The 27,907-nt window shown below is 48.9% G+C and overlaps 1 protein-coding gene across 1 annotated transcript; it reads left to right on the top strand.

Annotated features, from left to right (window-relative positions):
* Positions 1 to 60: 60 nt before the first annotated feature.
* Positions 61 to 27,907, top strand: Calb2 (calbindin 2). The gene is made up of 11 exons (XM_046434840.2): positions 61 to 236; positions 11,530 to 11,606; positions 14,952 to 15,041; positions 17,312 to 17,392; positions 21,491 to 21,547; positions 22,129 to 22,206; positions 22,734 to 22,789; positions 23,060 to 23,099; positions 23,283 to 23,336; positions 24,154 to 24,225; positions 27,234 to 27,907. The coding sequence occupies exons 1-11, from the start codon at positions 143 to 145 to the stop codon at positions 27,348 to 27,350; spliced, it is 816 nt and encodes a 271-aa protein (XP_046290796.1). The 5' UTR covers positions 61 to 142; the 3' UTR covers positions 27,351 to 27,907.

Genomic DNA, 27,907 nt, shown 5'->3' with positions numbered 1-27,907 from the left:
GCCCCCTGCTGGCGGCCTGGCGTGGCGCAGCCCGGGACCGCATATAAAGGCAGCGTGGCGCGCAGCACCAGCGCGAGTGCCCGAGCCCAGCCGCGCAGAGCCACAGCGCTGTGCTGCCTGAGGTCTCCGCGAGCGGCTCGCCATGGCTAGCCCGCAGCAGCAGCCCCCTTACCTGCACCTGGCGGAGCTGACAGCGACCCAGTTCCTGGAAATCTGGAAGCACTTTGACGCAGACGGTCAGTAAGAGCTCCCAACTTCTGATGCCTCTTAGTCCCCGGGGGACCTGCGGTGGAAGGGCAGGGGGCATAGGTCAGTGCGGGTAGTGTGCGTTTCCCCTTGGGCTGCTGGGATCGGGGTTTCGAGTCTGGGAGACATTCAGATGCTTTGGAGACAGCTGTCAGTAACTTTTCCTCCCTGACGGAGGTGGACACAGAACCCACCGCTTTTGCATTCTCATTCTGGGCAACTTGGAGCTTTCCCAGAGAGGCGGCCTGGGCAGGAAAAGGCACCCCATGATTCCCCCTGCCATCTTCCCCACCTTTCCCTTAAAAGATAACTTCTTGCTTCCAACTGCTGTGGCCACAGGTCTCAGAAGCCCACTCATTTCTTCCCTCTGTTCCTCTGTCTGAGTGCTGCTAGCCCCATCACCATTCTGGAAGCTGGGGCACTCGGGGCATCCTGAAGGGAAAGCCTCGTGGCCAGGACCAGCAGTGGAGAATGGCACCTGGGCCTCTTAGCACCCACCTGGGCTTCTTTTGTCTATTTTCCAGCCCCATGGCTGGATTTCCCAATCAGAGCAGCAGTGGGTGTGTTGGAGCAGGATTAGGGTGCCAGCCTCCCTATTCTCTCATGATGATAATTCTGGGCTTTTGTTGACTCTGTCTCTGGATGTGGGCAGACTTATAACCTTAAACTGTGTGGTCTTGATGTTGACCAACCCAAAAAGTGCAGTCCAGACCAAATGGCCTTTGGAGATCGTTCCTAGCACTTGGGACTCCAAGCATCTATGGTGGTCTAATTCAGACATACAGGGAAGCCCCACCATAGAGGCTTCTGATGTCGCTGGAGACTTTTTCTCCATCACTTCAAAATAAATAAGCCATCTGATTTCCTTTCCAAGGTCCTGGCATCCAACATGTGCTGGCATCTCAGACCCGTTGGCAGGGTGGTGGCTCAAGGTGTTTATCCTGGGATTGAGAGCGAGGGGGATGGGAGGCACTACCAGGTGGTGGCTCACTCAGTTCTTCCCTCCTCCCTGCTTCACCTCGGCAGAGTGTGGAGGTAGCTAAACAGACATCCTCTGCTCAGAGTGCTGTGGGGAGGCAAGGGTTAATGTCTAGGGACTTAATGGGTGAAGTTTTGTTTCCTTGGAGGCAATAAAAAAGTGGAAGTAGAGAACTGGGCATCTGGATACCTGGGTAGGACGGTGAACTGTCTGTGAATTTCTGCAGGAGGAGGTAGATTGTTCAATCTGAAAAATGGGGCTAAGGAGAGGTTGTATTTCCATAAAACTTGGTGAAAAGAACTGTAATAAGATTGCAGCCTCTGTATTCCACATGGCATGTACGTCCCCTAAGGATGCTCCTGCCAGTTTATCTGCACCAGAGACTTGCATGATTCAAGGAAAGTTACCAAACAGCCAAGGTTATACCACTGGCCTCCTAGATGAGTCAGCTATAAACAGAGGACTCCACAATTCTACTTTCCCCATTCTGCATGGGGAAAGCAATGGCCCTCTCAGTAATCATGCAAAGCCTTGAGCTGATGAACAATCTGAAATATTGTACTTTTCAAAACCGTTGCACCCTATTTGAGTCCCGCTGTGAAGCTTTTGGGCAGATTCCCCTCCTGCAGATGAGAGAGAGAAAGGAGGCCTGACCTGGGCCAGGTTGGGTAGCAAGTTAGTGGTGGTGCTGGTGCCTGGCCAGTCTTGTTTCCCCACCCAGGTGGGGGTCTGGACACCTGCTGGAGTTGGAAGAGGGGATTTTTCTGTGATGACAGATGCAAATCTCCCTCCCACTTGCCCACAGAAGAGCCCCCAACTTAGCCTCGGAGGCAATGGGCACTTCCTTTTATCCCAGAAAGGGGTCCTTGGCTTGACTGGAGCACCCTGGATCAATGGAGGAGGAAAACAAAGAGGGTTAAGGTGGCAGAGATGGAATCGAGGTGGTATGGAAATGCACATACAGCCAAAATGGGATTCCACTGAAGGATCCAGAGGTAGCTTTGGGGCCACCTTGTTCTGTACCTTCACTTCTGACCTTCTCTGTGCCCATCCCTCCCCTCCTAAATACCTTCAGGCTACAGGTGAGTCCAACAGCTCACCAGGTGGGGTGCCTGGGCCCTCTCTGGCCAACTCTGGCTTCTGTTTGCAACATAGGCTTTCTTCCCAACTCAAAGAGTTTTAGTGCTCACTGCCTTAAAGACCTCTGGAAGGACCCTCCTTTGCAGCTCACAAGGTCCCTGGAGTGAGCTCACTGGAGCCCAGTTAATCACAGCCACCAGAGAGAGTGAGCCACCTCCCCACACCTTCTGGACGCTCTGCTAAACAAAGACAAGGAGACCTTAAGAAATAGCTGGATCCCAGGGAGAGTGGGTTTGGGGGGTAGGAGGCACTGACCCTCACTCAGCCTGTTCTAAAACAGAGGAAGAAACTCATCCTAGTGTCCTTGCCCAGAGAGATTGTTTTCAAAATTACCATTAGCCTTGTGGAGAAAAAAAAAAAAGAGCAGGTATTTGGAGAGTAGAGAGGTGGGACTCAGAGAAGCAAAACTTCCTCACAAGATCACACAGCAAAGCAGGAAGGGGCTGGGGACCTGGTTGCCTAGTCTCAAGTACCACCCATGACTCCTCCTCAGTGGTTCCCAAAGCCAGGCACTGGGAGGGTTCAGATGTTATCACTTGAAGTCAACATCAGGGGTCAGGAAGGTACAACCAACCACCCTATGAGCCAGGTGGGGTCTAGGGCTCTTCTACATGTCACCTCCATGGTGGGGGACCCCCCACATGTCTGAGGCCATTGTTCTGTTGTTTCCTGGTCATTCTTTGCTACAAGACCCAGGCGGCTGAGAGATACACAGGTTAGAGTTGATACGCCCTCTCTGAGTGGTTCTGACTGAGGCCACCATTCCATGCTGGTCAAGTTGTGACTCTGAAAAGAAATGTCGTAGTCCTTGCTATCCCTCTAGAAGCAATAAGGAGTGTGGGGAGAAGATGAGCCCTTTCCTAGAGGCAAGTGGACATCCACAGGACCAAGTATAGGAACCCCACTCCCTCCAAGAATCTACCCTACATAATTAAAATAGCTAGCCTACGCATGCAAAATAGTATGTGAATGAGGAAACCCATTCACAAGTTCTTCGAAATACTGAAGGTTTGCGGGGAGGAGAATCAGAAAAGTAAATGATGACCATCTCTACGATGGACTCTTATGCAACCAAAAATACTAACGTGGAGCTTTTGTGCTGCCATGGAAAGATGCCCGAGATGTTTGTTTGTTTGTTTGTTTGTTTAACTATAGAAGGAGGATCATAAATTCAAAGCCAGCCTCAGCAACTTAGTGAAACATGAGAAACTCTGAGACCCTAAAATTAAAAAAAGAAAAAAATGAACTGAGGATATGGCACAGTGGTTAAGCAATATCTGGTACAAAAAAAAAAAAAATCTATAGAAGAATACTTTCATGAGGGCATTTTTTTTAAGTGGTGCTGGGGATTGAACCCAGGGCCTTGTGCATGTGAGGCAAGCACTCTACCAACTGAGCTATATCCCCAGCCCCATGAGGCCATTTTTATTGTTAATGACATAAGTACATTGGAGAATATTTGGGGAGGGGGGAAAATACCAAACAATAGTAGTTCTCTCTGGAGAGATGAGATCAAATTAAAATAAATAACTTTCTAAGTTAATTTCTGTAACATTTGAAAATTTCACGAGGGCGTGTTTTCTTATACATACAAGAAAACAATAAAGAGGTAAAAAGAAGATAATTTTCTGGACACTTCCCTAAAAGAACATATACACACACCTTCCAGACTCTTATGGGCTTTTTCCACTGCCAAGTGGCCCCCGTGAAGCAGGGGTTCTCTCAAAACCTCTCACGGGGACTTAGCCTGGTTCTTTTTTTTTTTCTAAAGAGAGAGAGAGAGAATTTTATTTATTTATTAGTTTTTTGGTGGACACAACATCCCTGTTTGTATGTGGTGCTGAGGATCGAACCCGGGCTGCACGCATGCCAGGCGAGCGCGCTACCGCTTGAGCCACATCCCCAGCCCCTAGCCTGGTTCTTTATCTGAAGGTCCTCTGAGCCCCACTGCTCTGTAGGACTCTGGAAATTAGGAAGGACCATGCAGAGCTGAGGAGTGCTGCCCTGTCTCTTCTCCTCTCCCTCCAAGCCCAGAGGTCCTAACAGAAGTGCCCTGCAACCCACACACCCCCAAGGACCACCAGCCAGAACCCAGTATCCAGATCTGCCCACCCAGGGTGCTGGTCACTGCTCCTTTTTGTCCCCATAGGGGAAAAGGGAAGGAAAACCGGAACAGCAGCACCTCTCAGAGGTGGGGAGAGGTCTGGACAACTGGTTTTGGGTAAGACAAGTAAGACTCCTGACATATGACCAGGGAAGGCTCGCCACAAAGGATTGCAAGAAACAGGGCAGATATTAAGTATTTACGCAAATACAATATTCACAAGGTAAGTTAACTATAATTCATAAGAGAGTCACGGGATTTATAAAAACAGCTATGCCATTAAAGTCAGTGGGCTGGGGGCTGGGAACCAAGACTAAAATCATCTGACAGAGGCTTTCTTCTTACGCTGTTGGGAATCTCTGGGGTCTCTAGACATCTCGGCCCAGCATAATGGGAGGCTCTGAGGCTCTTTAGAAGAACCTCCTGCCCCGACCCCTGGGGTAGTCCTGGAGCCACGTCCCCACCCCTCTTTGCTTTCACCCCCAAGTTTCCAGTCCTTTCACTAGCTGTGCCCTTTGGTGTGGGGTATCCATGATGTGCCAGCTCTGCCCTCTGGATGACCATGGTCCTGCCTCTCAGACTGTGACTGCACCAGCCAGGGAGAGGTGCTGGGTCTGTCCCCCGGGAAGTGGCCCAGGGGACAGGTTTTCACAAACAAGACATTTCAGCCTGCCTTGCCTGGGCAGCCACCCGCCAGCTCATGTCCCTGCCCAACTCTTCTTGTTTATTCCCCTTCCATCTTTGAGGCTTTTGCTAGCTGAGCCCTCGGGGAGGTTTCCAGGGCTCAGGAGACCCCTCGGGGAAATCTTCTCCAATACCTAGGGAGCCCGAATTAATAGAGCAGGCACAAGGCTCTTCAAGGAACAGAGCCTCCCCGGGCAGCCCGGCTGGCGTGGCTCCTGGCAGATTGCATCAGATGCCCTCCTTCCCCGAGCCAGCCCCATCTGGGGCCTCCAGCTCCGGCCCTCTCCCCTCCACTTTGGCTTTCTGCTGCCTCCTCCCTCACCCAATCTGCCCCATCCTCTGGTCTCCTCCATGCCTGGGGCTCAGCCCAGCATTCAGCAGCCTGCTGTCCACAGGTTCAGGGGACACAGCCCAGCTCCAGAGTCACACTCCAGAAGCAGCAGAGCCCAGGAACAGACTGAAATCCAAGTGTCCAAACATTCATCCAATAGCGGTTGCCCTGGGACTTGTTCTTCCAGAAGCTACTGGGAGATAGGGGTGTGCGCACACGTGCACATACACGTGCACATATGTGTAATTAACAGAGAGAAAAACCCAGACAAATACAGACATGGAGAGAGCTTATGGCCAGGCTGAACAGAAGGCAAAGAGGCTGGTCTGGGCTCTCAGTTAGCCCTGTGACCAAACTCCTTCCCCTTCCAAGTTCCCTTTATAAGGTGGGATTGTTGATGCCCATCTGTTTACCTGGCAGGGTTGTGAAGAAGACCAGGTGAGGTGGGAAGCGGGAAGCTTTGTTTGGTGTGCCTTAGGGAAAGTAATTATAATACTGGGAGTCGATTTCTTGACTCAAAAGGTGGGATTCGATTATTCCAAAGAATGCTCAGGTGGGGACTGGGGCTGTGGCTCAGCTGTAGAGCACTTGCCTAACACGTGCGAGGTGCTGGGTTCATTCCTCAGCACCACATAAAAATAAATAAATAAAGATATTATGTCTAACTACAGCTAAAAATATATATACTTTTAAAAAAAAAGAATGCTCAGGCTGAAAGTTATGGGGATATTAGCTTTTCAATCAATTTGAACTTGATTGTCTGTGCAGCCAACAAATGACCTGACCTCAAGGATGCTTGGATGCCGTGTATTAGGAAGTGCAAAACCGTGTAACTTCCCTCCTCCCACCTCCCTGCCCTACACATTCTGGGGCACTTAGCAGATTGGTGAGCTAGAAGAGACTGGTCACAACATCCAGGCCATGCATTCTCAAACTTAACATGCAGTAGGGCTCCCTAAAATACAGGTCTCAGAGCCTCCATGGCCCCCAGAGAGATTCAATAGGTCATGGGTGGGGCCTAATGATGTTCATTTCTCACAGACTCTCAAGTGACCCCCATGCTGCCTGTCTAGACCACAATTTGAGAACTGTAAATATCTCAGATGTTAGCATGTTAAAGAATCACCTGAGCCAGGTAATAAAACAGATTGCTGAACATCACTGCTCTGGGGAAGAGGAGTCTGATTCAGAAGGTATAGGGAGGGGCCTTGCGCTCTGCATCTCTAACTGGCTCTTGAGTAATTCTGATGTTACTGGTCCACAGACCACACTTGAACAGCAAGCCCTTAGGCATTACTCTAAAATTATCAAATTAGAATCTTCATTTTAATAAGATCCCCAGATAATTTTTCAGCACCTTACAGGTGAGGCCTGCTGCTGCACAGGAGTTCTTAACCTTCACTGCACATTAGAATCACCCGGAGAGCTTGGAAAACACCCCACACCACCAATTAAGTCAGAAGGTCTGGGAAGGGCAGGCAATGGTGTAAACCCTTCCCAGGTGATTCCGGGAACCAGCCTGGGCTGAGAACTGGTACTCTGATGAAAGCAGTTCTGCTGGAACCCTCTGGGCTGAAGGGTTTTCAGAAGACGATTAGAGAAGACAGCATAAACACACACCTTTGGTTCAAGTAAGGTTTTACAGTTTCTAGAATGCTTTCACAACATCCTGTTGTGTGGCTCTTATGATTACTCTATAGAGAGGACATGAGCAGTTATGTCCACTGTAGCGATAAAGAAAACAAGGGGTATTGACTTGCTGAACATGGACAGGCACAGAGCTGGTGGCAGAATTAGACTCAAGAACCTCTTACCTGTTCAACTCTTAGAAAATCTGCATATACGAACTTCAGGGAGAAACAAGCAAACCCTGATAGGGTGGAGCCTCCTTTGGAAAGTCAAGGCTTTCCAAAGTAGTGTTGTCCCCCACTAGATGGGGGAAACTGAGGCACGTGATGGTGAAGAATGGAAGCAAGAGGTAGGTTCAGAAAGGACCAAGGGTCCCAGGCTCCCGCCCTGCCCCCTCTCCCTCGTGTTCACTTGATGCGGTTTGATAAGGAGGTTAGGAGTGCTGGTTACTATGGTAACCACATCTTTATCAATGCTCATCCTTGTGAGATTTGCTTGGTGGCCAGTCACCCCAACCCCCCCTGTAAGAGGTCCCAGAAAAAACAGAAAATGTTGTGCCAAACTGCATTTCCATCCCTTGGCTGGGGCACTCGGAAATCGGGGGCTGCAGGTGCATGGTCCCAGCTTGGAGCGAGGGGCTCATCTGGAACCTTCTGCTGCAGGGGCTTCCTTCTGCCATGCCACCAACCCAGCCCCCGGTCCCCTCACCCTGCCTCTAAGTTCGCTCCTCACCTTTCCTTCCCTCTTCCCAGGGCCTGGGGCTGCTCAGAGAGGACTGCACTGGCCCAATCTGCCCAAGCAGGCCTGGGAGTCACCTCTGGGACATCACCAGCCTTCACTGCACTCCACATGCTCTCAAGTACCAGGTGTAAAATCCTTTCCTTGCTGAGGGTCGGCCTTTCTGCCACCCCACCCAGTCAGAAATAAGCTTCAGGATGGCAGGGCCGCTCTGGCTTGCCTTTGCCCTTCCAGCACCTAGCATATATATGGCCTGCACAAACGCATGCTCCATAGATGCTGAGTAAGGATTGAAGGAAGGAAGGAAGCCCCAAGCAGGAGTTAGGACACTCCAGTTCTGGTCCTGCCTCACTGTGTGATCCTGAGCAAGTTACGTACCTCCTCTGTGCCTCGGTTTCTTCTGTCACCAGGAAGATGCTGTGGTGTGAAGGCAGGGACAACTCTGTACATCCCCATGGTCCCCATGGCAACCCACACAGGCCATACACATAGTCAGGCCTCACATTGTCTGCTTGAAGCAAAGAAGGAAGTCAAAAGTGCTCTGAAAAATGAAAGACTTTGTTGCCATACCGGGGTTGTGGGCATTCAGAAGTGTCCTGCGGTACTTTGCTGCACTGGCTGCTGGAGTTCCTTGAGGTCATTGAACCTCCTCCCAGCCTTCAAAGGAGATGGAGTAAAAATAAATGCTTATTGTAAGTTGTAGCAAGGTCCAGAAAACCCCTGAGGAGAAGGTGACTTCTCTTGGTCTGTGCCTTTCTACTTTTCGCTTTGGGGTTGGAATTGGTCAGAGGAGCCCGCTCTGCCTCCCTCGGCCCCTGCCAATCTTCCCAGCCTGAAGCAAGCGGCCCAAGGCCAAGCCTTCCCTGAGCCAGTGGCTGGCTGAGACTCCAGCTGCAATGGCGATGATGGCTGCAGGCGTTCTTGAGGCTCACTTTGGGCCAGCAATTTAGGCGCATTGTTTATTATGGTCCCACTGAAGCTTCACAGCAGCCATATGAGCCATATTTTATAATTAAAGAAACTGAGGTATGATAGAGGTAGGAGAAGAACGAGGGACCTTGACAGGAAGGGTCAGGAACTTTGCCAACCCCTGACCTAGTAGGTGAAGGGGCTGGAGGAGAAACAGCAGAGCATAGAGTATGAGGGGGTAGCTTGAAGGAGGGGCAGCCCCACAGAGCAGCATGACACATTGCAGGGGGCAGTACCAGGGACTGAACTCAGGGGCACTTGAAAACTGAGCCACATCTCCAGCCCAAAATTTGTATTTTATTTAGAGACAGGGTCTCACTGACTTGCTTAGCGCCTTGCTGTTGCTGGGGCTGACTTTGAACTTGTGATCCTCCTGTCTCAGCCTCGCGAGCCCCTGAGATTACAGGCGTGTGCCACCGTGCCCGGCAGCATGACCCATTTTGTCGGCTCTGAAGAGCCCTCCAGATACACTCCCCAAACAGACACACCCTCACCCACATGGCTCAGGGTCCAGGTCCTGTGGCCTCTGCTTCATTGAACCAGGATACACATTCTTGGTGCCAGCTCCAAGCCGCCTGCACCTCCCACCACAGCCTCAGGCTTCTGGAAGCTGCAGATGGACCCAGAGCCCAGCTCAGCTTTCTACCTCCCTGTCTGACTCTGCAAAGCCTTGGAGAACAAGGACACGACTTGGCCCTCTCAGTCCGGAGGAAGCTGCACCAAAGCTATGGGAGAAAGGCCTGGTCACTGCAGGGAGTGACCAAGGAGACCAAGTGACTTCTTCCTCCAGCCCGCAGCACATCATCAACTGGATAGCTGCCCTTTTGCTCAGAAAGTCCCTTTTCCTCCCCTTTCTTTCTCCCTCCCCAACTCTGGCAGGCCTCATAGGCCATTAAGCTATTACCCTTTTGTGAAATTCCAACTTTCCCAAAAATTTCTGCAGAGGAAGAAAGATGACCACCCAGTCCTGGGAGGGGACTCAAGTCTTTCCCTCCATACATTGTAATCAGACAAAAATGCATGATTTATCTCATGTAACATGTCATACAGTGTTTACTGTAGCATTTTCACTAGAGGGTGCCTCTGTTATTTATTTGGAATTTAAGTTCTCAGGTGGCACTAGGAGGAGAGGCTGGGCCTAACCTCCCACCCCATCCAGAGGCCAGGACGAATGCCCTCAGTTAGGTTATTTTTTTTTATGTCTGCAATTCCAATCTCTCTTGAAGAAGCAGATTGCCCCTTTCCTGTTCAGGTTGAAACTTGTCTGTGGGAACCTTGCTCACTGGCTTTAGATCAGATTTGGAACTTGACTTGATCCAAGTGGTTTCCTAACTTTGCTGCCCATGAAAATCATCTAGGAGTTAAAAAAAAAAAATCACAATGCTTAGTTCACACCCCAAGCCAATTACATCAGAATGTCTGGAGGTGAGAGTCAGACACCATGTTTTTTAAAGATCCCCAGGAGAATCCAATCTGCAGTAGTAGTGCCTGGGAAGGCTTGTTTTAGCCCTGATTTCCCTCCCACAAATGCCTCCACTCCAACATAGCATGCTAACCATGGCCATAGCCCCTGGTGCCTGGGCCATCTGGGCTCAAGGTGTAAGACCCAACAGGACCTCTCACCACTTGTGATCTTCTAGCAAGTCAGGCTTTGACCTTGCTGCCTGGTTCTGATCAGTTTGCTTGCACACGGGTTCTGGTAATTGAATGCAAGCAATACCAACATTTTTGCACACTCATAATGGACTGTGTGATTTACATATGAAATCCCATTTCATGATAATAATCCATCCTGCAGATGAGATGGGTTCGATAATTTCCTTTCACCGTGTCCTTCTGTATTCGTTTCTGAGGATTGTCATAAAAAGGACCACAAACTAGATGACCTACACCACGGAAATGTGTTCTCTCACAGTTCTGGAGGCTGGAGGTCTGAAATTGAGGTGTGTGTCTGCAGGGCTGGTTCTTCCTAGGGGCCCTGAGGAAGGGCCGTTGCAAGTCTCTCTCCCAGCCTCTCATTTGTTGGCGATCTGCTGCTTTTCTTGGCTTGTAGATGCAGCATTTAAATCTCTGCCTCCATCGTCACATGACCCTCTTCCCTGTGTCTGTGTGTCTTCACATGGCCTTCTTATAAGGATGCCAGTCACTGGGCTTAGAGCCCACCCTAGCCCAGCTTGGTCTCATAACTAATGACATCTGCAAAGAGCCTACTTTCAAATAAAATCACATTCTGAGATTCCAGGTAAAGGTGGATTCTGGGAGATCACCCTTCAACTCTATATACCTTTCCAATCCCAGGGGCCTGACTTCTGCCTCCGACCAGAGCCCTCCACCTGCTAACAAACCCTGATGCAGATGACTGACTCCCACTGAGCCCCCTAGTGCTTTCCCTGAAGGTCACAGGCTGAGGTGGCAGCTCCCAGCTTCCATCCACTTCTGCCAGCTTGAGTCAGATGCTAGTTTCCCCACTGTTCTCTGGCTGAATATCCCAAGGACCCCTGTCAATCTATGCATGGAAATGCCCTGAGGGCGGAACCCATATCCCTCACACTGCTGGCTAAGACCCCTTTTGGGGGATTGGTGGGGAGAAGTTCTACATGAATCCCCCCGCTTTCCTGCCGCACTCCTGTTATACCAACACACTCCCCCTTTAGTCTTACTATTTAGCTGAAGGCACTTATTATTTTTTTCTTTTTTCTGTCTTTACAGGAAATGGATATATTGAAGGTAAAGAGCTAGAAAACTTTTTCCAAGAGTTGGAGAAGGCAAGAAAAGGCTCTGGCATGGTAAGCCCAGCCCCTTTCCCATCATTTCAGGTTGTCTGTGCCCTGACCCATGTGGCCTTGAGCATGGTCTGCTCCTGCGGCATCTGGCCTTGACGCTTCAAGTTTTTCTTTTAATCCTAAGGATAAAAAGAAAAATTATTAGAACACTCCCTAAGAGCACCTTATCTCCATATCTTGGATGTCTGGGATTGAGAGGTGACATAATGGGCCCAGGGTCAATATTCCCCCCAAAAACTACATAGCTGTATTTCTGTGTATGCATGAAACATTTTTTTTTCCTTGGGACAGAGTCCACAGCCTCCCCAAGATGCTTCAGAGGGGTAGGACTTGAGACTGGATGCTCAGGGGTCTTCAGTGGCTGCATTCTAGATCAGTTTCTCAGTCTCAGCGCTATTGATATTTGGGGCTAGTTTTGTTGCAGGGGTGTCCTGTGTGTTGTAGGATGTCCAGCAGTGTGCCTAGTTCTACCCAGGAGAGGCCAGTAGCACCCTCCTTCGAATTCCCCTAGGTGGGGACAGAATGGTCCTCAGTAGAGAACCACCCTTGTAGACCAACAGAGGCTGGGATCCTCAGCATGGAGCTGGAGGAAAATGGAGGATTGTTCTGAAGCAGTGCTGGCCAGCCTTGTGCATGGAGGTGTCTTGAACTTCTGAGCCTGAACTCAGAGACTCCAGATCACAGCCAGGCCCCTTTAGTCAAAGGAATGTCATTTCTGTGTGAAGGTCTGTGATATTGAATAGTTGAGGTGATTGGAATCAGTCTCCTGTGACTCCCATGACTGGTTCTGGAAAGCTGGAGCCCACTCCCTCCCACCAGCTCCTTCAGGTCTTTTGAGGGTCTCTCTCCTGTCCCTTGCTGCACGTCTACTGTCCTACCCACTGCTTATTCACGACTCTTCGGGAAGCAGTTCACAGATGAGTCACAGTCACCCAGGAGCTCCTGGTTCAAAGCTGAGCAGAGCACCCCAGTGAGAAGAGCAACCCTGGGCTTGCAGGGTCGGAGATGATTCATGGGCTGGTTTATCAATAGTTGTCTCATCGACCCTCATTACTACAATAATGAAGCTTGGATTACAGAAATCAGGGCTTCAAAACTGACACCAGGATCATGGACTAGGCAGAGGAATGTGTTTTAATGGAATGTTTCAAATCTGAAATTTTTCTCTTAGTCATTCCCTTCCTCAGATGGCATCAGGGTGATTTTCAAGTCTGCCAGCAACAATCCCAATTGCTGTCACCCATGACTGAGTCTCAGAACAATTTGTTAAATGGTAGGAAGACTATCAGTCCTGGAAGTAGGAGCCATGAGTTCAAATTCTGGCTATCCTTAACTGGTTGACCTTGAGAGAAGTCATTTCTTAGAGTCTAAGAAGGAGAGTCCACTAACCTCAAAGGGGCCATGGTAAAACTCAAAAGGTTTGACCACATTTGTGATAAATACATGACATCACACCATGCACAGGTGTAAATATAAATACATAAATATTGACCAACACATAAAGATTGGCAAATTGAGACTAGTTCCAAAGGTAAAGGTGGTAGAAGAGATTTAGAAAAGGTCCTTGGAATAGGTAGAATTTCACTAGGAATCTGAAACCCAGGAAATCAACAGATAAGTGAAGCAAAGGCATCAGGTGCCCACGATGGATTCATTACTGATAGGGATGAGGAAGATCTCCTTGGTGCAAATAATCCACAGCATCCCAAACCAGGGGAAGATCTAAAAGCTGCAGGACAGTCTTACATTTTTTAAAAATATTTTTCTTTAGCTGTTGATGGATCTTTATTTTATTTATTTATATGTGGTGCTGAGAATCAAACCCAGTGCCTCACACATGCTAGGTGAGCGCTCTACTACTGAGCTACAGCCCCCGCCCAGGATAGCCTTACATTAAAGACAGGAAGTAATGGGCTAAAGGAACTTAAGTTGTTTTTCTATAGTCAGAATAATTGAATGCACTATTTAAATTGTCCCTCACCATGTAATGACATCTCATATTCCTCCTGGCATAAAACCAGAGTAAGAAATATTGTGGAATTGCTAGTTAGTCTTCAAAGAGAGAAATGAACGATTAAATACTGGGCAGGGGCACTGGATTAATTTAGGTTCTATTACAACCTGTCTTGGTAAAATGTTGGAGCCTCCAAAAATATATGAAAATATGTTCAACAACATTAGCAATTAGGGAAATGCAAATCAAAAGTACACTTGGATTTCATGTCATACTAGTCAGAATGGCAAACCATCAAGAATACAAGTGAACCCACAATAAAAAATTAAAAAAAAAAAAAAAAAGAATACAAGTGATAATAAATGCTGGAGAAGATGTAGAGGAAAAGGAACACTTTTACACCTGTTGGTGAGATTATAAATTGGTACAACCACTATGGAAATCAGCACAGAGGTTCCTCAAAAGGCTAGGCATGGAACCACCATATGACCCAGCCATAGCACTCCTTGGTATTTATCCTTAAAAATTAAAGTCATCTTACTACAGTGATACGTGCATACCTATGTTTATAGCAGCACCATTCACAATAGTCAAAATCTGGAACCAGCCTTTGTGTCCATCAATGGATGAGTAGATGAAGAAAATGTCACACGCGCGCGCACACACACACACACACACACACACTGAAGTTTTATTCAGTCATAAAGAAAAATGAAATTATGTCATTTGCAGGAAAATGGGTGGAACTTGAGACCATTATGTTAAGGAAAAAAAGCCAAACTCAGGAAGTCAAGGGTCGCATCACATGTTTTCTCTCACACGCAGAAGCTGGAGAGGAAAAAAGAAAAGCAAGGTTTAGGGGGCATCTCATGAAAATCAAAGGGAGATCAGTAGAATAGAGGAAAGGGACCAGAGGTTGAGAGGTGGGAAGGGAGAGGGAAGTCCTGGGGAGTGATATTGGCTAAATTATACTGTTATATCGTGTGCATGTGCAAACAACAAATCCCACCATTATGTACAACTATAAGACACCAATAAGAATGTGGGGAAATAAAATTTTAAAATGTTGGGGCCTCAGTTCTCCCATCTGACTAATGGGAAACTCTGAACCCTTCTGATGGAGTTGTGGTTGAATCCATTTTGAAGGCCGTGAATAACCTCGTACAGAGCATGTGCTGTCCCACTTTGAAAATTATGCGACGGAGACTTGAATAAGAAACGACTTGATTGGGAGGGATGGTGACAAGGAAAAGGTCACGGCCCAGATCCCTCAGAGCACTGGCTGTACCAGATCTGTGCCAGTCGGGACACAGGATGACTCCCGACACTGCTGCACTGAGATCCGCAGCTCCCATGCGAGGTGGCAGCAAAATCAGCCCTTGCTCTTTCCACAGATGTCAAAGAGTGACAACTTTGGGGAGAAGATGAAGGAGTTTATGCAGAAATATGACAAGAACTCGGATGGGAAAATCGAGATGGCGGAGGTGAGTGCAGGGACCCAGCGAAGGAAGGGCTGTCTGACCCCTGTGCCTCTCCTGGCCACATGCCTCCTGCCGGGCACCCAAATGAGGGTATAACAGTATCCACCAATGAGGCCCTAAGGATATCCACCCTCAGTGCTTGGGGCTGACCAAAGAGAACAAGGGCAGCTGCCCCCTGCAGGAGGGCAGCCCTCAGACAAACCAGAGCTGACGCCCTTTACACATTTTCCACCCAGGGAAAGAGGAGACTCTACACATTCTCCAGGCCCAGCCAACATGTGATGGGACCTGGGCTCTCAGGGTCAATGCACAAGTGTGGGACAAGCACAACTAAAGGGAGTAGGGAGAGGAAGACAGGTGGACAGGAGAGCTCATGCCCCACCCACCTCAAGGCATCCAAAGGCACAACTATGAAAGATTTATATAGATACATAATTCACACATATATAAATTACACATATAAGCATAATTTATATACTATGCATAATTTGTATACTTACATGTGTTCATTCATCCATGCATACATACATATACATGCATATGCTTATATACAAACATGTCTGTGGAAAACTCTGGTGATCAGTGTGCCGTTCATGGTCAAGGGGTCAGATGGTGGTACGTGACTGAGGGCATAGCTTCCCCCAGGTAAATTGTTTCAGGTGCTGCTCTAGAGCCCGGTGTCCTAGAAGCCAAGTCTGTGACACCAGTTCAAGTGGATGGGATTCTTTGCAGAAGAACTCTTTTAAGAGAAGGGAAGAAAGGGAATCAGGAAAGGGCAGAGAGGGGGCTGAGTAGGCAGGTGGTGCCTGCCAGAGCCAACCTTGCTACCTCATGGGGAGCTCTAGGGTGTGGATTGTGCCACAGAGTGGGTCCCACCTGGAGGCCACCATGTTGGTCAGTCCTTGGAAGCAAGCTGCCCCTTTCTGGGGAATGAGGAGACCAGGAACCTCCCTGGGTGGGCAGCTCTGGTTTGTCTGAGGGCTGCTTTCGTGCAGGGGGCAGCTAGGAGCAGTGAGCTAGCAAACTTCAGGGCCGCTGAGGGATGGTGCTGCAGCCTGCAGAGCAGCATGAGGTAGGCTGAGGCTGGGCTCTGGCAGACACCACCTGCCCACTTCGCCCCCTCTCTGCCCTTTCCTGACGCACCAGGAGGGGCACCAGAACAGCTGCTGTGGACGTCTGTGCTGCAGTCAGAAAATCCTCAGTCACAAGGGCTTAAACCAGGATCAGCAGACTTTGTAAAAAATACAAATTATTGTAAAATGCTTTAGGGTTTATGGTCCATGCAGCCTTTGTCCAAAACTCTCCAACTCTACCACAGCCGAAAAGCAACCACAGACAAAATGCAAATGAATGTTCCAGTGAAACTTTACAAACAAGCCTTGGGCCGTATTTGGTCCAGGGGTCAGAGTTTACTGACTCCTAGTTTAAACCAAGAGAAGCTCCTAATGACAAAGGTCATGGGCAGGGTTGGTGCTCTGAAAAGGAGGCCAGGGCTGCAGCTCCGCTTCTCTGCAGTTCTCTACCTCCAAAACACCTTCCTCCTCAACTGGCAGCAAGATGGCTGCAGCAGATCCAGGTACCACATCCAGATCCCACCATGTCCAGCAGAAAGGGCCCCTCTTGGGTGCAAAGAAACCTTTCCCAGTGCCCTCAGCAGTCCTCCCCTCACATTTTATTGGCCAGAACTGGGTCACAGGCCTATCCGTAAGCCAATCACAGGCAGAGGGAGTGGAATTATCACACTTATCTGACTTAGATGATTTGCTAGTATCCACAGGAGGCTGGGAGCAGAGGGGGAAGGCCAGTTGGTGGGCAGCTGGCAGTGTTTACTGCATGAACGTACTTACAATTTTTGAGAATCAAATTGTTGAGGTATTATTTTACATACAATAAATTGCATCCATTTAGAGTGTTAAAATTCTTGAGTTTAGATTTTAGACCATGAGATCACCATCTCAATGGATCAAGATACAGTCATTCTGTCACCCACAAATGTTCCTCCTACCTGAAGCAGGCCATCTCACCCCAGGCAACCACCAAACTGCCCAGTTCTGGGTGCTTGCATGTTAAAGGAGTGTCACTTTCTGTCTGTCCCGTTGCTCCTATCCTAAGGATTGCAGTAAAAGAACAATCTTCTTCCCCTTTGAAGGGCAGCCAGTAAAAACGTGGCCTCCACACTGCCCCTCCACTGGCCCCTTCCATCCTTCCTGTGGAAACTCTGCTTCCCTCCTGAGGTCCCCCCTTAATGTTGGTGTTGCTCTGTGTGTCTCCAGCTGGCGCAGATCCTGCCAACCGAAGAGAATTTCCTCCTGTGCTTCAGACAGCACGTGGGCTCCAGCGCTGAGTTTATGGAGGTGAGACTTTCTCTCCAGGTATTGGGACCAGCCTTCCTCCTGTGTTCAAAGCCAGGCCCACATTCATGCCCACGAAGGGTCCCTGGGAGATGCTAAACCCCTTAGAATTCTGCCCCTCGGGGTGTGGTCCATGGCCTGGCCCCGCAGCATTAGTACCACCTGGGTGCTTGTCACCTGGGTGCTTGTCACAAAGGCAGACTCCCTGCGCCGCTGAATCAGAGCTGACATTTGAACAAGATCCCCAGGTGGCGTGTGCCTGCTAAAGTGTGGGGATCGAGATGAAAAGTTTAGGTCAAAGACAACTGGGGCGTGCTATGTACCTGCATCTCCCCTTTGGGGATGTGTGGTGGCATTTGCAAATGACATCAGACTGAAGACTCTTGTTTCATTCAGCCTGGCTCCAGCTCATCCTACCACCGCTACCCTTCCTGTTAGAGTGGAAGTCAGAGTTCCAAGGTTTGGGAAGGACAGACTTATGTGCCTGTCTAAAGCTGGAAAACCCCAGTGAGAACGCGTTTCCAGTGTCTTCTGGATTTGATCTTTGCCTGTGGTCTGGGCTCCAGCAACCCCCTTAAAAATGAGCATTGCCCCTTTGCAATAAGAATTGCACACAAAACTCAAATGTCTTTTGAATAACATTCAAGGATAGATGGAACCACATAAAACTGCTGATATTGAACTGCTTTTTGACATGTAAAAATTGGAAGTTCTGGATGGTTCAATCCATATTACTAATCCTGATATCCAGCCAATTACCAATTATTTTTTACCATTTTTCTGGGACTTCGCACCCAAGCCATTCATAACGTATGTCTCTCAGAGTGAAATCCAACCTGTTCCCACAGTGAAAACTATGTGTTCTGATACTCAACGACCATCTTCAACGAGACTCGGAGTTGCCATTCACTAGGTAAAATCCATTCCCAGTCACCAGGAATCCCTTCCCCATGATTTACTGCTGAGAACAACAGCAGAGCCAGCCCAGAAACCCACACAACAGCGACCTCCCCGCAAGGATACAAAGTCGGTGAGAAAGAACCAATTCTCAAGGCGGAGAGTCATTTTTAGAGCAGTTTGCCTAAGCATCAGATATGGGTTTAATTTTATGGTGCTTTAAAGGATTCTCTCCAGTTTTTCTGAGATGGAAAGATCCCATAAGCTGGTAATTGATATTCTGGATTCTGTCTTGGTTGTTCTTTTGACTTTGGGGGAGATAAGTACAGCTTATTCTTCTAATTGGGGGGTCCTGTTTTTATGAGTGTCCATTTTTCTGTCCAAAGAGAAGGGACTACTGTTTCTGACCCCTCCTTTCCCTGTAGAGAAGTGGACAAAAATTGGCCTCTCCTCCATCTCTGGTCCGAATAGGGATGAGGATAGCTTTCAGGGAGCAGAGATGCTTTCAGAGGAGCAAAAAGCTTCTCTCCCCCTCCCTCCTCAAAATTATTAGTATTTTATCTCTGTGTAGTTGGCATGATTCCATATTCTTACACACTTTTATTCTTCTAAGCCCCAGCATAACTGTAGAACAAGCACCCTCCACCGCCACACCTCCTGGGACCCCACCTTCCTGCAGTACCAATCCCTTTTGGGGTATCTATTCTTTCTGTTTTTATCAGCCAGAAACAGGAAATGGTCCTTCCAGAGCCCCAAAAGCCTTGTGCTCTCAGCTCCTGACCCGCTGCTCAGCACAACATTTTGACTTCTAATTTTAGGGACACCTCAGGACTTCTTTGAGATTTCACAAAGCCCGGGTCTCTTGAACTCTTTTCCTTGAATGAGAAGAGAATAAGGACACCCTGATGGATGGGCACCAGGCACTGGCAGGGAAGAGAAGTCAAGAGTGAGAGCCCACAGCCAGCTACGGTGGGGGTGGGTCTGGGGAGGGAGGTCAGGCCTGCTGACAGGATCAATCAGAAAAGCAGTCTGGGGATGCTCTGTTCTGTGGAGGATTGGGGTCCCCGCAGGTCACCTGCCTTTTCAGTATCTTGGAGTTTGTCTGCTTCATTTCTCAGTCAAGACTTCACTAAGGAGCTAAATTCTAATGCTCTAAATACCTGCTCTTAGTGCCTTTTTCAAGGGTGGGTTTTCTGGGCACAGGAAGGCATGTTTTGGTGGAACCCAAGGTATTTTTTTTTCTTCAGAGAAAACAAATTTGCCTAATCAAATACCATCTACCAAAGTTGTCTACAGCACATCAACTCTTTTGCTGGAATTTGTTCCTGTTTCCTAGCTTTGAAAAATCAGGACCAAATTTCCTGAGCCCTGGCGCTGATGCACCATGAAAATCACACCACCTTGTTTGATGTAAAAGAAAGACTTTAAATTATCCATAAATGCTGACACTCCTGTCAACACAGGGAGGGTGTGTGGAGAAGTGGGGGAAGCCAGAGATAAAGTTCAGGAAACAGGATTGATGGCTGTCAGAAAACCAAATCTAGCCAGTGTTCAGGTGTGCAATTTGGAGCCAAGAGGGGATAGAGGGAAGAAAAGTCAAGAGAACAAAACTTGAAAGAGAATCTAAGAAATAAGAAATCCAAGACACCAACCTAATCCCAAGATTTAGGGGAACAGAGCTCCCTGGGCCTCTTGGCCAGACATGGGTAGCACCTTCTGCCCTGAACCTCCATCTCAAGACATTCACTCTTCTCCACCAGAGGACTTCTGTAAAAGGCTGGGGTCTCAGTGCATGTGCATACAGGACCAGACTTTCCTAGGATATTGTGTTAGTCATCTATTGCTGCGTAACAAATTATCCCCCAAAGCACCCTTAAATAAGTATTTATTATCTCACAGTTTCTATGTTGGGAAATTTAGGGACAACTTAGCTGGGTGGCTCTGGCCCAGAGTCTCTCACAAACTGCTGGTCAGGATGTCAGCTGTGCTGAAGTCCCCTGAAGACTTGACTGGGATTAGGAAATATGACATCTCCACAGAGGCTCCTTCACAGGACTATTGGCAGGAAGGCTTGGTTACTTACTACTTGGGCCTTTCTATAGTGCTGAATATCCTCATGACACTGCAGCTGGCTTCCTCCAGAGCAAGTGACCCAAGAGAGTGAGAGAAGGAAGCCGCCATACCTACCTTTTATGACCTAGTCCCAGAAGTCACACACTCTCTTATCTGCCATATTCTATTCATTGGAGGTGAGTCACTCAATCCACTCTACAGCCAAGGAAGGAGAACTAGGTTCTACCTTTGGAAGGGAGGTAAAGAACTCTGAATATCTTAAGACCATGGCTACTGTGTTTGTGTCTCCTGCGTAATGTCTGTTCCTGCTCCAGCGGACAGAACAGAGAGGCAGTCAAATCCATGTCACTGCTGCCTCTCTGAAGACTACAGTTTCTATGTTCAGAAAGTTGTGCCTGGTTCCAATAGACACCAAATTGAGACTCAGATCAGAACCCACAATCAGTGTGGGATGGGATCCATCCAGGGGGCCATCTGACTGGGCAGGCATTTGTCACATGCCCACTTGTGGACATGGGGTCAACCTCCCTGAACCATATGGATTGATAGGGGGTTTCCTATTTTAAAAGGATGTTTTTAATCATAAGGTAGGGGAGTGACTTTAGTCATACAAAAGAAACTGATTACCAATTCTGCTTCACCATCAGATACGGCTGCCATGTGGTGGAGGGATGGAGGAGGGGGCACAGTGAGCCCGTTCATTCCCTTACCAGGGGGCTCTTCCCCTTACTTCCAGCCTCCACCTGGTATGGGAAGCTTTCAGAGCAGAAAAAAGATACCCACGTGCCCAGAACAAAAATAAGATCCACTAGATCCCCATTCTAGACCTGGTAGAAGCCACTTGGTTTAACACCTTAGAAAACATCAACACCAGTTACAAGTTGATCCAAAGAAGGACCCAGTCCTGCATCAAGTTAGAGTAGGGTGACCTTGTTCAAGCAGTTTTCTCCTTCTCTGTGTGACCTTGACTAAGACACTTCCCCTCATTTCCTCCTTTGTAACTGGGCTAGACCATCCCTATGTCCTCATTCTACTCCTTCAATAAGATCCTGCCTGGTCCATTAAGGAGAAATGGAAGGAGGCATGTAGGTTTGATACATCGTTATGAACAGGCTGACATTCCCCTTGCAGGCTTGGCGGAAGTATGACACCGACAGAAGTGGCTACATCGAAGCCAATGAGCTCAAGGTAGGATGAGCCTTGGGGAAGGTATGGAGAATGTGGAGAATGAGCCAGAGGCTAGAGTGGCCATGGGTTTAAGGAACCTGGGAAGGGCGTGGACGTTGGACCAAGAGCATGGATTCATGGCCTGCTTAGGAGTACTTGAGCTTGGCACTGGATTGTTGGACTTGTTCGGAGAAGCCCTGTAAAATCAGTAACGTGGAGCTGTAGGGCCACAGAGTTCAACCACCCCATGCTCCTCTCCACCCTGGAACCCAGGAAAGGCATCCTGGAGGCAATTCCAGAAAGATTGGTCTTCTGCCATGTAGTGGAGGGTACATCCATCCCTAAATTCCTCTGGGCAACCACTGATCTTGGGGCACTGGTGAGCCCTGTGTGACAGAGCCAGTCTCTACCACCTATTGCATGGGAAAAAGTTGCAGCCAGAAGCTACCTAAGGTCTTTAAGTTCACTGCACAAGTGTTAAAGATCAAGAAATTATGAGGGACATAAGCTACATAACTGGTAGACCTCAAAGAACAATGTGAACTGTCTGAATGAGGGACTAGAATAGTGAGTCAAGCTCTGAAGAGGCCTTTGTGTTCCAGGGATTCCTGTCGGACCTGCTGAAGAAGGCCAACCGGCCATATGATGAACCCAAGCTCCAGGAATACACCCAAACCATAGTGAGTGAACAGAAGTGTCCCCCCTCCCAGGGGTGAAGGCCACTAGAATCCTGGTGTGCAGGGTCTTTTGTTTGCTGGTTCTTCTGGCCTGGGTGAAGCAACTCACAGTGGCAGCTGTCCATAGGGATGTGAGTTCATGCCCCACACATCCTTCAAGATCCCCACTAAGCTGACTTCTGGGCCAGTATGAGCTGGAGGGGTCGGGGTGGGGGCAATCTGTTTCCCTGACAAGCCCTGAGGCCCAGGAGAGGATAAACCTGGAGAGGCTGGGCCTTTGGTGTTGGCTGGTATCCCTCCACCACCCCTCTCCCTGAGAAGGGGAGAGAAGAGCAGGAACCAAGGCCCTGCTGTCCTTTCCAGTCACTGGTTGAGACCATGTTGGTCCCTAGCCTCCAGGTGACCTGAGAGGAGGCATGAGCACACTCTGCCTTCCTCCCCCTCTTCAGTGGAAGGAGGTGGCAGGTCAAGGCCCCATATGAGAGAAGGTCAAAGCAAATAACGCCAGCCCCTCTTTCTGTCCCCAACAGCTACGGATGTTTGACTTGAATGGGGATGGCAAACTGGGCCTCTCAGAGATGTCCCGGTAAGTGCCTGCCCTCACCACTGTGACACCTTGAACAAGACTTCCTGTCTTCCATTCCCATTGCCAAGATGGCGGGGTGGAAAGAGTGGCAGGTCCAGGTATCATGAAGCACAAAACAAAGCCAAAACTCACCTTGTCCCTCTCCCTCTTCAATTTTTCATCAACTCCTAATTACAAGGTGCTCAGACATCATTTCCACTGCTGCCCCTGTCTGCATGGTCCTTCCCTGCGTTTCATCTCCTAATCTCTGCTCTGACATTTTCCTTGCAGACTCTTGCCTGTCCAGGAAAACTTTCTGCTTAAATTTCAGGTAAAAAGAGCCACTTTTCCTTTCTTCCTTTCCTCCCTGCCCCTCATCTCTCTGAGCTCCGGGGCCTTCTACCCTCCTTTGCCCCGATCCAACACACACCTCATACCTCACGCCTCACGCGCATGCTCGTGTTCACACCCTCCAGGGCTTCGGCTCCTGTCTTTAATACCTTGGTCCTTACAGGGCATGAAGCTGACCTCAGAGGAGTTCAATGCCATCTTCACATTCTATGACAAGGTGAGAGAAGCAAATCCACACAGGATGGAAAAGCAGGGCCCTACCCCTGCCCCTAACCTCCCCCCACCCCACCCCCAAGCCCTGGCCAGAAGGGCTCAATTTCATCTGTGGGAAGAGATCAGCTCTCCAGAGGGACACTGGGCCATGTGGTTCCTTCCTGCAGCATCTTCTGCTCTGTGATTACACAAGTGTCCTCCTCTATCCATGGCCTGAGGAGCCCAAGGGTTTGGCTTCTTTAAAGTGCAGCAAAGAATAGTTAGAAGAGGCTGATGAAGCTAAATGTGATCACGTTGGAGACAGAGCCAGTTGGCTGCACTAGAATCAGTGCTGGGATTGTGATGACCTCCTCCACACACACCCCACACCACACCCATGTGACTCTGTGGTCTTATCCATGACCAAAGGGTCGGAGGTAGACTTCATTTATTTATGTTTGCAGTGCCTGGGATGGAACCCAGGCCCTTGCACATGGTGGCAAGCACTCTGCCACTAAGCAACATACTCAGCCTAGGAAAGTGACTTGAAATAGCCCCCAGACTCAAGGAGCTAATTAGATGCCTCTGGAACCTCATTTATATATATTCATGAGAAAAGGCTTGTCCTGAACTGCCTGGTTCCTGCACTGGCTGGTAGACAGAGTGACACATTATTCTATCATTACATGGTCTGAATGCCTCTTTTGTACAAAGTAACAGGAAGGATAGATCCTCGGGATAGACCCCTGGAAGGGATCCGGGCTGGGGGAAGCAAAAGGCAAGGCCGGGTGCAGGGGCTTGGGTTTCAGAGCTCTGAGCTGACTCTCTGCTGCCACCTCCAGGATGGAAGTGGCTACATTGATGAGAATGAGCTGGACGCCCTTTTGAAGGATCTGTATGAGAAGAACAAGAAGGTAAGCAAGTGAACCAGAGGCCTGGGCCAGGTGCCCCGGGGAAGGTACCTCATAGAAGGGAGATCATGCAATCCCTCTGTGACTCACTTATTTCACTCAGAGTAATGTCCTCGAGGTTCATCCGTGTTGTAGTGTGTCAGAATCTCCGTCCTTTTGCGTATGGAAACTACATTTAGTCTGCCCATTTCTCACCTATGACACTTGCTTCCATTTGTGGGCTCTCACCAATAATGCTACAAAGCAATGACAGTTTTGACACAGCCCAGCTTGTGGCAGTGTTAGCCAAATTGCTCCCCCCAACACACAAAAAAAGACTTTTGACATAGAAATTTTGGAGGGCAGGGGCCACTGGGAAGGAGGGAGCAGCTATTCTGAATTGATTCAGTACAGAATCCAGAGCTGGGGAAGGAGTTAAAAGGAGCCACCGAGGAGTTTGTTCATCTCAAAGAAAAGGCTGAGAAGTGAAGTTCACTCTTTTGCCTGGGGTTGGCTCTTGGGCATCCTGCAGACACCCCCAGTGGGCTCACCCTGGTGCCCTGGTTGAGGGATCAGAGAAAACTGCAACTAGGAGACCAGGCCTTTGCAGTTGTCTTTCTTCACCCCCTGGAAAATGTCTTTCACAGAGCAAATGGTTTTTCTGCTTTCCTTAATTAGACGTTGCAAGCTCTATAATTCCTTGAGTTGTCTGACTGCCTTGGCTGCCAAGCAAGAGCTAAATTTAATGCTCAATTTCAGGAAAAAAAAATTTTGCTGCAGCCTTTGAGTCTATCTGTCTTTCCAAGTGCTTTCTGATCTCTTTATCTTCATCTTGAATATCATCCTTCATTTATTTCATGTTGCAGTGTGTGTGTGTGTGTGTGTGTGTGTCCTACAAGTCCTTTTAGAAAGAGGCAGAAAATATAAGGAATCAAAGACTTCCTAGGAAGAAGGAAATCCTTACCAGGTACGTGAACTGGTACCATAACCCAGTAGAAAATTAGGCACCCCTAGGTGTCCAAGGAATGCTGGCACCTTAATGGAAAATGTCTTTAACTATAATTGAATTAATGAGGCACAATTATTCTTCATAAGGCCCTGTCTGACACCTGAGGTTGATAAACCCTGAGGCATGCATTACATTTCAGAGTGACCTGAATTTCCTGGTCATCAACTTGCTAGGCTTTTTCTTGACTAAGAACCATGCATAGACTTGCACAGACCCCACATATGAAACAAAGACAAATATTCGGGTGTCAGGATTCAGAAACAACTCTGAAGGTTAGAGGATGGGATATTAATGAAGCTGTTTACCTGAGAGCCTTCCACCTGGACCAGGCCCTAGATTTGGCACCTGGGGATGGAGAGAATGAATCAGTAGAGCAAGCTGCATGACTAACGGAACAGCACCTGAGTTGGGAAAGGAAAGGCCATTTGTGGTGAGCTCACATGGTAACGCAATTCCATTTTGATGGTGCCTGCACAGACTATGATAAAGTTTCTGAGCTGATTAATATTGGGGGCTCCTAAAGGGACAGGCTGATGGGATTGGACTTCAGTATTTCTTAGCATACCTAAGGCCATGGCAACTCACTAACGTCTTCCCCAGTGTCAAGCAAAACTTTGAGACATAGAAAGTAAGCAGCCCCTCCCTCTAGGACACAAGGTCTCTCCACTGCCACATTTCACCATGGGAGTTTTCTCAAGCATGGGGTTGATAATGCAGGGTCCCTTCCTTAGTTCCTGAGTGGCAGATAGCCAAGGCACACTCCAGTGTTATGAATCAGGTGACATTTCCAGGGACTTTACAACTTTAGGAAAGATGTCCCCCAGACTAGAGATGCTTGCAAAGTGCCCTTGGACTGGGTGGTGGTACAAAACCAGAAATCAGTTATGTGGGGGGATGTCCCTAAACAACAATGAATAAGACTGAACTTTGGGAACTGAAAAAGAGGTGATCAAGGACAGGTAAGCCAGGTAAATAATTAGGTAGACTTCAGGGCTCAGAGGACAAACTAAGGATATTTATGACAAGTTGGTCCAACCTTTTAGTGAGTATCTTAGTCTTTATGCCTCCGTTTTCTTATAGCAGAATGGAGAGAGGTTTTTTTTGTTTGTTTGTTTGTTTTATGTATCTGCCAATGTTTTCAATACGGAAAAAGAGAGAGAGAGAGAGAGAGAGAGAGAGAGAGAGAGAGAGAGAGAGAGAGAAATACCAGAAAGAGAAGGGAGGCAGGATCAGGAAGGAAGAGTAAAGGTAGTAAAAAGGAAGGAAGGGAAATCGAGTTTAAGTGATATTTCCAGTGTTGATGGTGACCTTGCTATATTTCAGACCCACTGGTTGTTTGTATTCAAAGCAATTATTTCACACACCATACATTCAACATAAGGCATGTCAGGTGTAGTATTGTTTAATTTTGGTCTCCGTTTTCCATGAGTGTATGTTCATGGATCACCTTAGAGGCCCACAAGAAGCCAGTGAACAAGAAGTGGGATGGCGAGTTTTGTTTGTGGTGGAGACATGGGGGAGACTTAGGGAATTATGGTCCAGACCACCTGGAAATAGACCAGGGAGCTTTCCTGGCCATCCCTCCATCACCTGTGGGGACAGAGATTTGCTCTGAGTAAATGCAGCCCCATGAGATGGAGGGATGTTTACAAGTTATGCACAGATAGCAACCAGCATGGTGATGGGTACCCTTTTTTGAAGTGCGTGGCACAGGTTCTGTACCAAGTGTTCACGTTCTCTCCTCCCTCTAATCATCTAACACCTCAATGAGGCACCCACTTCACAGGTGAAGCAGCTGAGCCTCAGAAAAATCTGACTCTCCCCAAAGGAATGCAGCCAGCGAGTGAGAGGGTTTTAACCCAGGTCTGTCTGGATCCAAAGCCTGGGCTTTGTGTCCCTGTGAGCCACTTGCCCTGGGATGGGAAGAAAGTCTCAGGCCAGTGTGTTTATGAATGCGCAGGAGGGCTCCTTGGGGTGGGGCCCTTCGCCGAGCCTGCTCTCACCCTCTCCTTCCATCTCCTAGGAAATGAACATCCAACAACTCACTAACTACAGAAAGAGCGTCATGTCCTTGGCCGAGGCGGGGAAGCTCTACCGAAAGGACCTGGAGATTGTGCTCTGCAGCGAACCCCCCATGTAAAGGGGAGGCAGGGGCTGATTCCCCACCTCCCGCAAACCCTGCCCCTGCTGTCCTGATCCTTCTCCCCAGACCCAGAGATTGTGAGCGCCCCTCCCCCACCCCTGCAACCTGCACACCACCAGCCTGCAGAGCAGGACAGGAGAGATGGAGGCCGGGCGGGCGGCCAGGGGCCTCTTTGAGCCCGGCCAGGCACAGAGCGCTGCCCTCGCGGATCGCCAACTGCATGGAAGGTGGGTGGGGGCCGGGGTGGAGCTTCCCTCGTTCTCTCTGCTGTGATGCATGAGCTCATTTGCTGTACGATTTAGGCTTCTCGGTCCAACGGTGCGCGCGCCCCTCCCCCTCTCGCTGCCCCGCCTTTCCCTGGGCCACGCCCACCCCGGCTCCGGCTCCGCCCACCGCCTCGGTATTGGGGTCGCTGTCTCCCGGAGCTCCCGCTGCGGAGGGCCTCTGCCCTCTCCTCGCCTCCTGTATGTGCGTGCTCCCTTTCTCTTGGGTTTCTGGTCTTCTGTTTACCAAAGAAGAGTTTACAGACAATAAAGTGCAAACATTCTGCGGTG

The sequence above is a fragment of the Marmota monax genome, unplaced genomic scaffold, assembly GCF_021218885.2.
Source record: "Marmota monax isolate L192 unplaced genomic scaffold, Marmota_monax_Labrador192_F-V1.1 WCK01_AAM20220418_F8-fsc00024, whole genome shotgun sequence".
In the NCBI taxonomy this organism is placed as follows: Eukaryota; Metazoa; Chordata; class Mammalia; order Rodentia; family Sciuridae; genus Marmota; species Marmota monax.
This window is presented reverse-complemented; position numbering and strand designations above follow the sequence as displayed.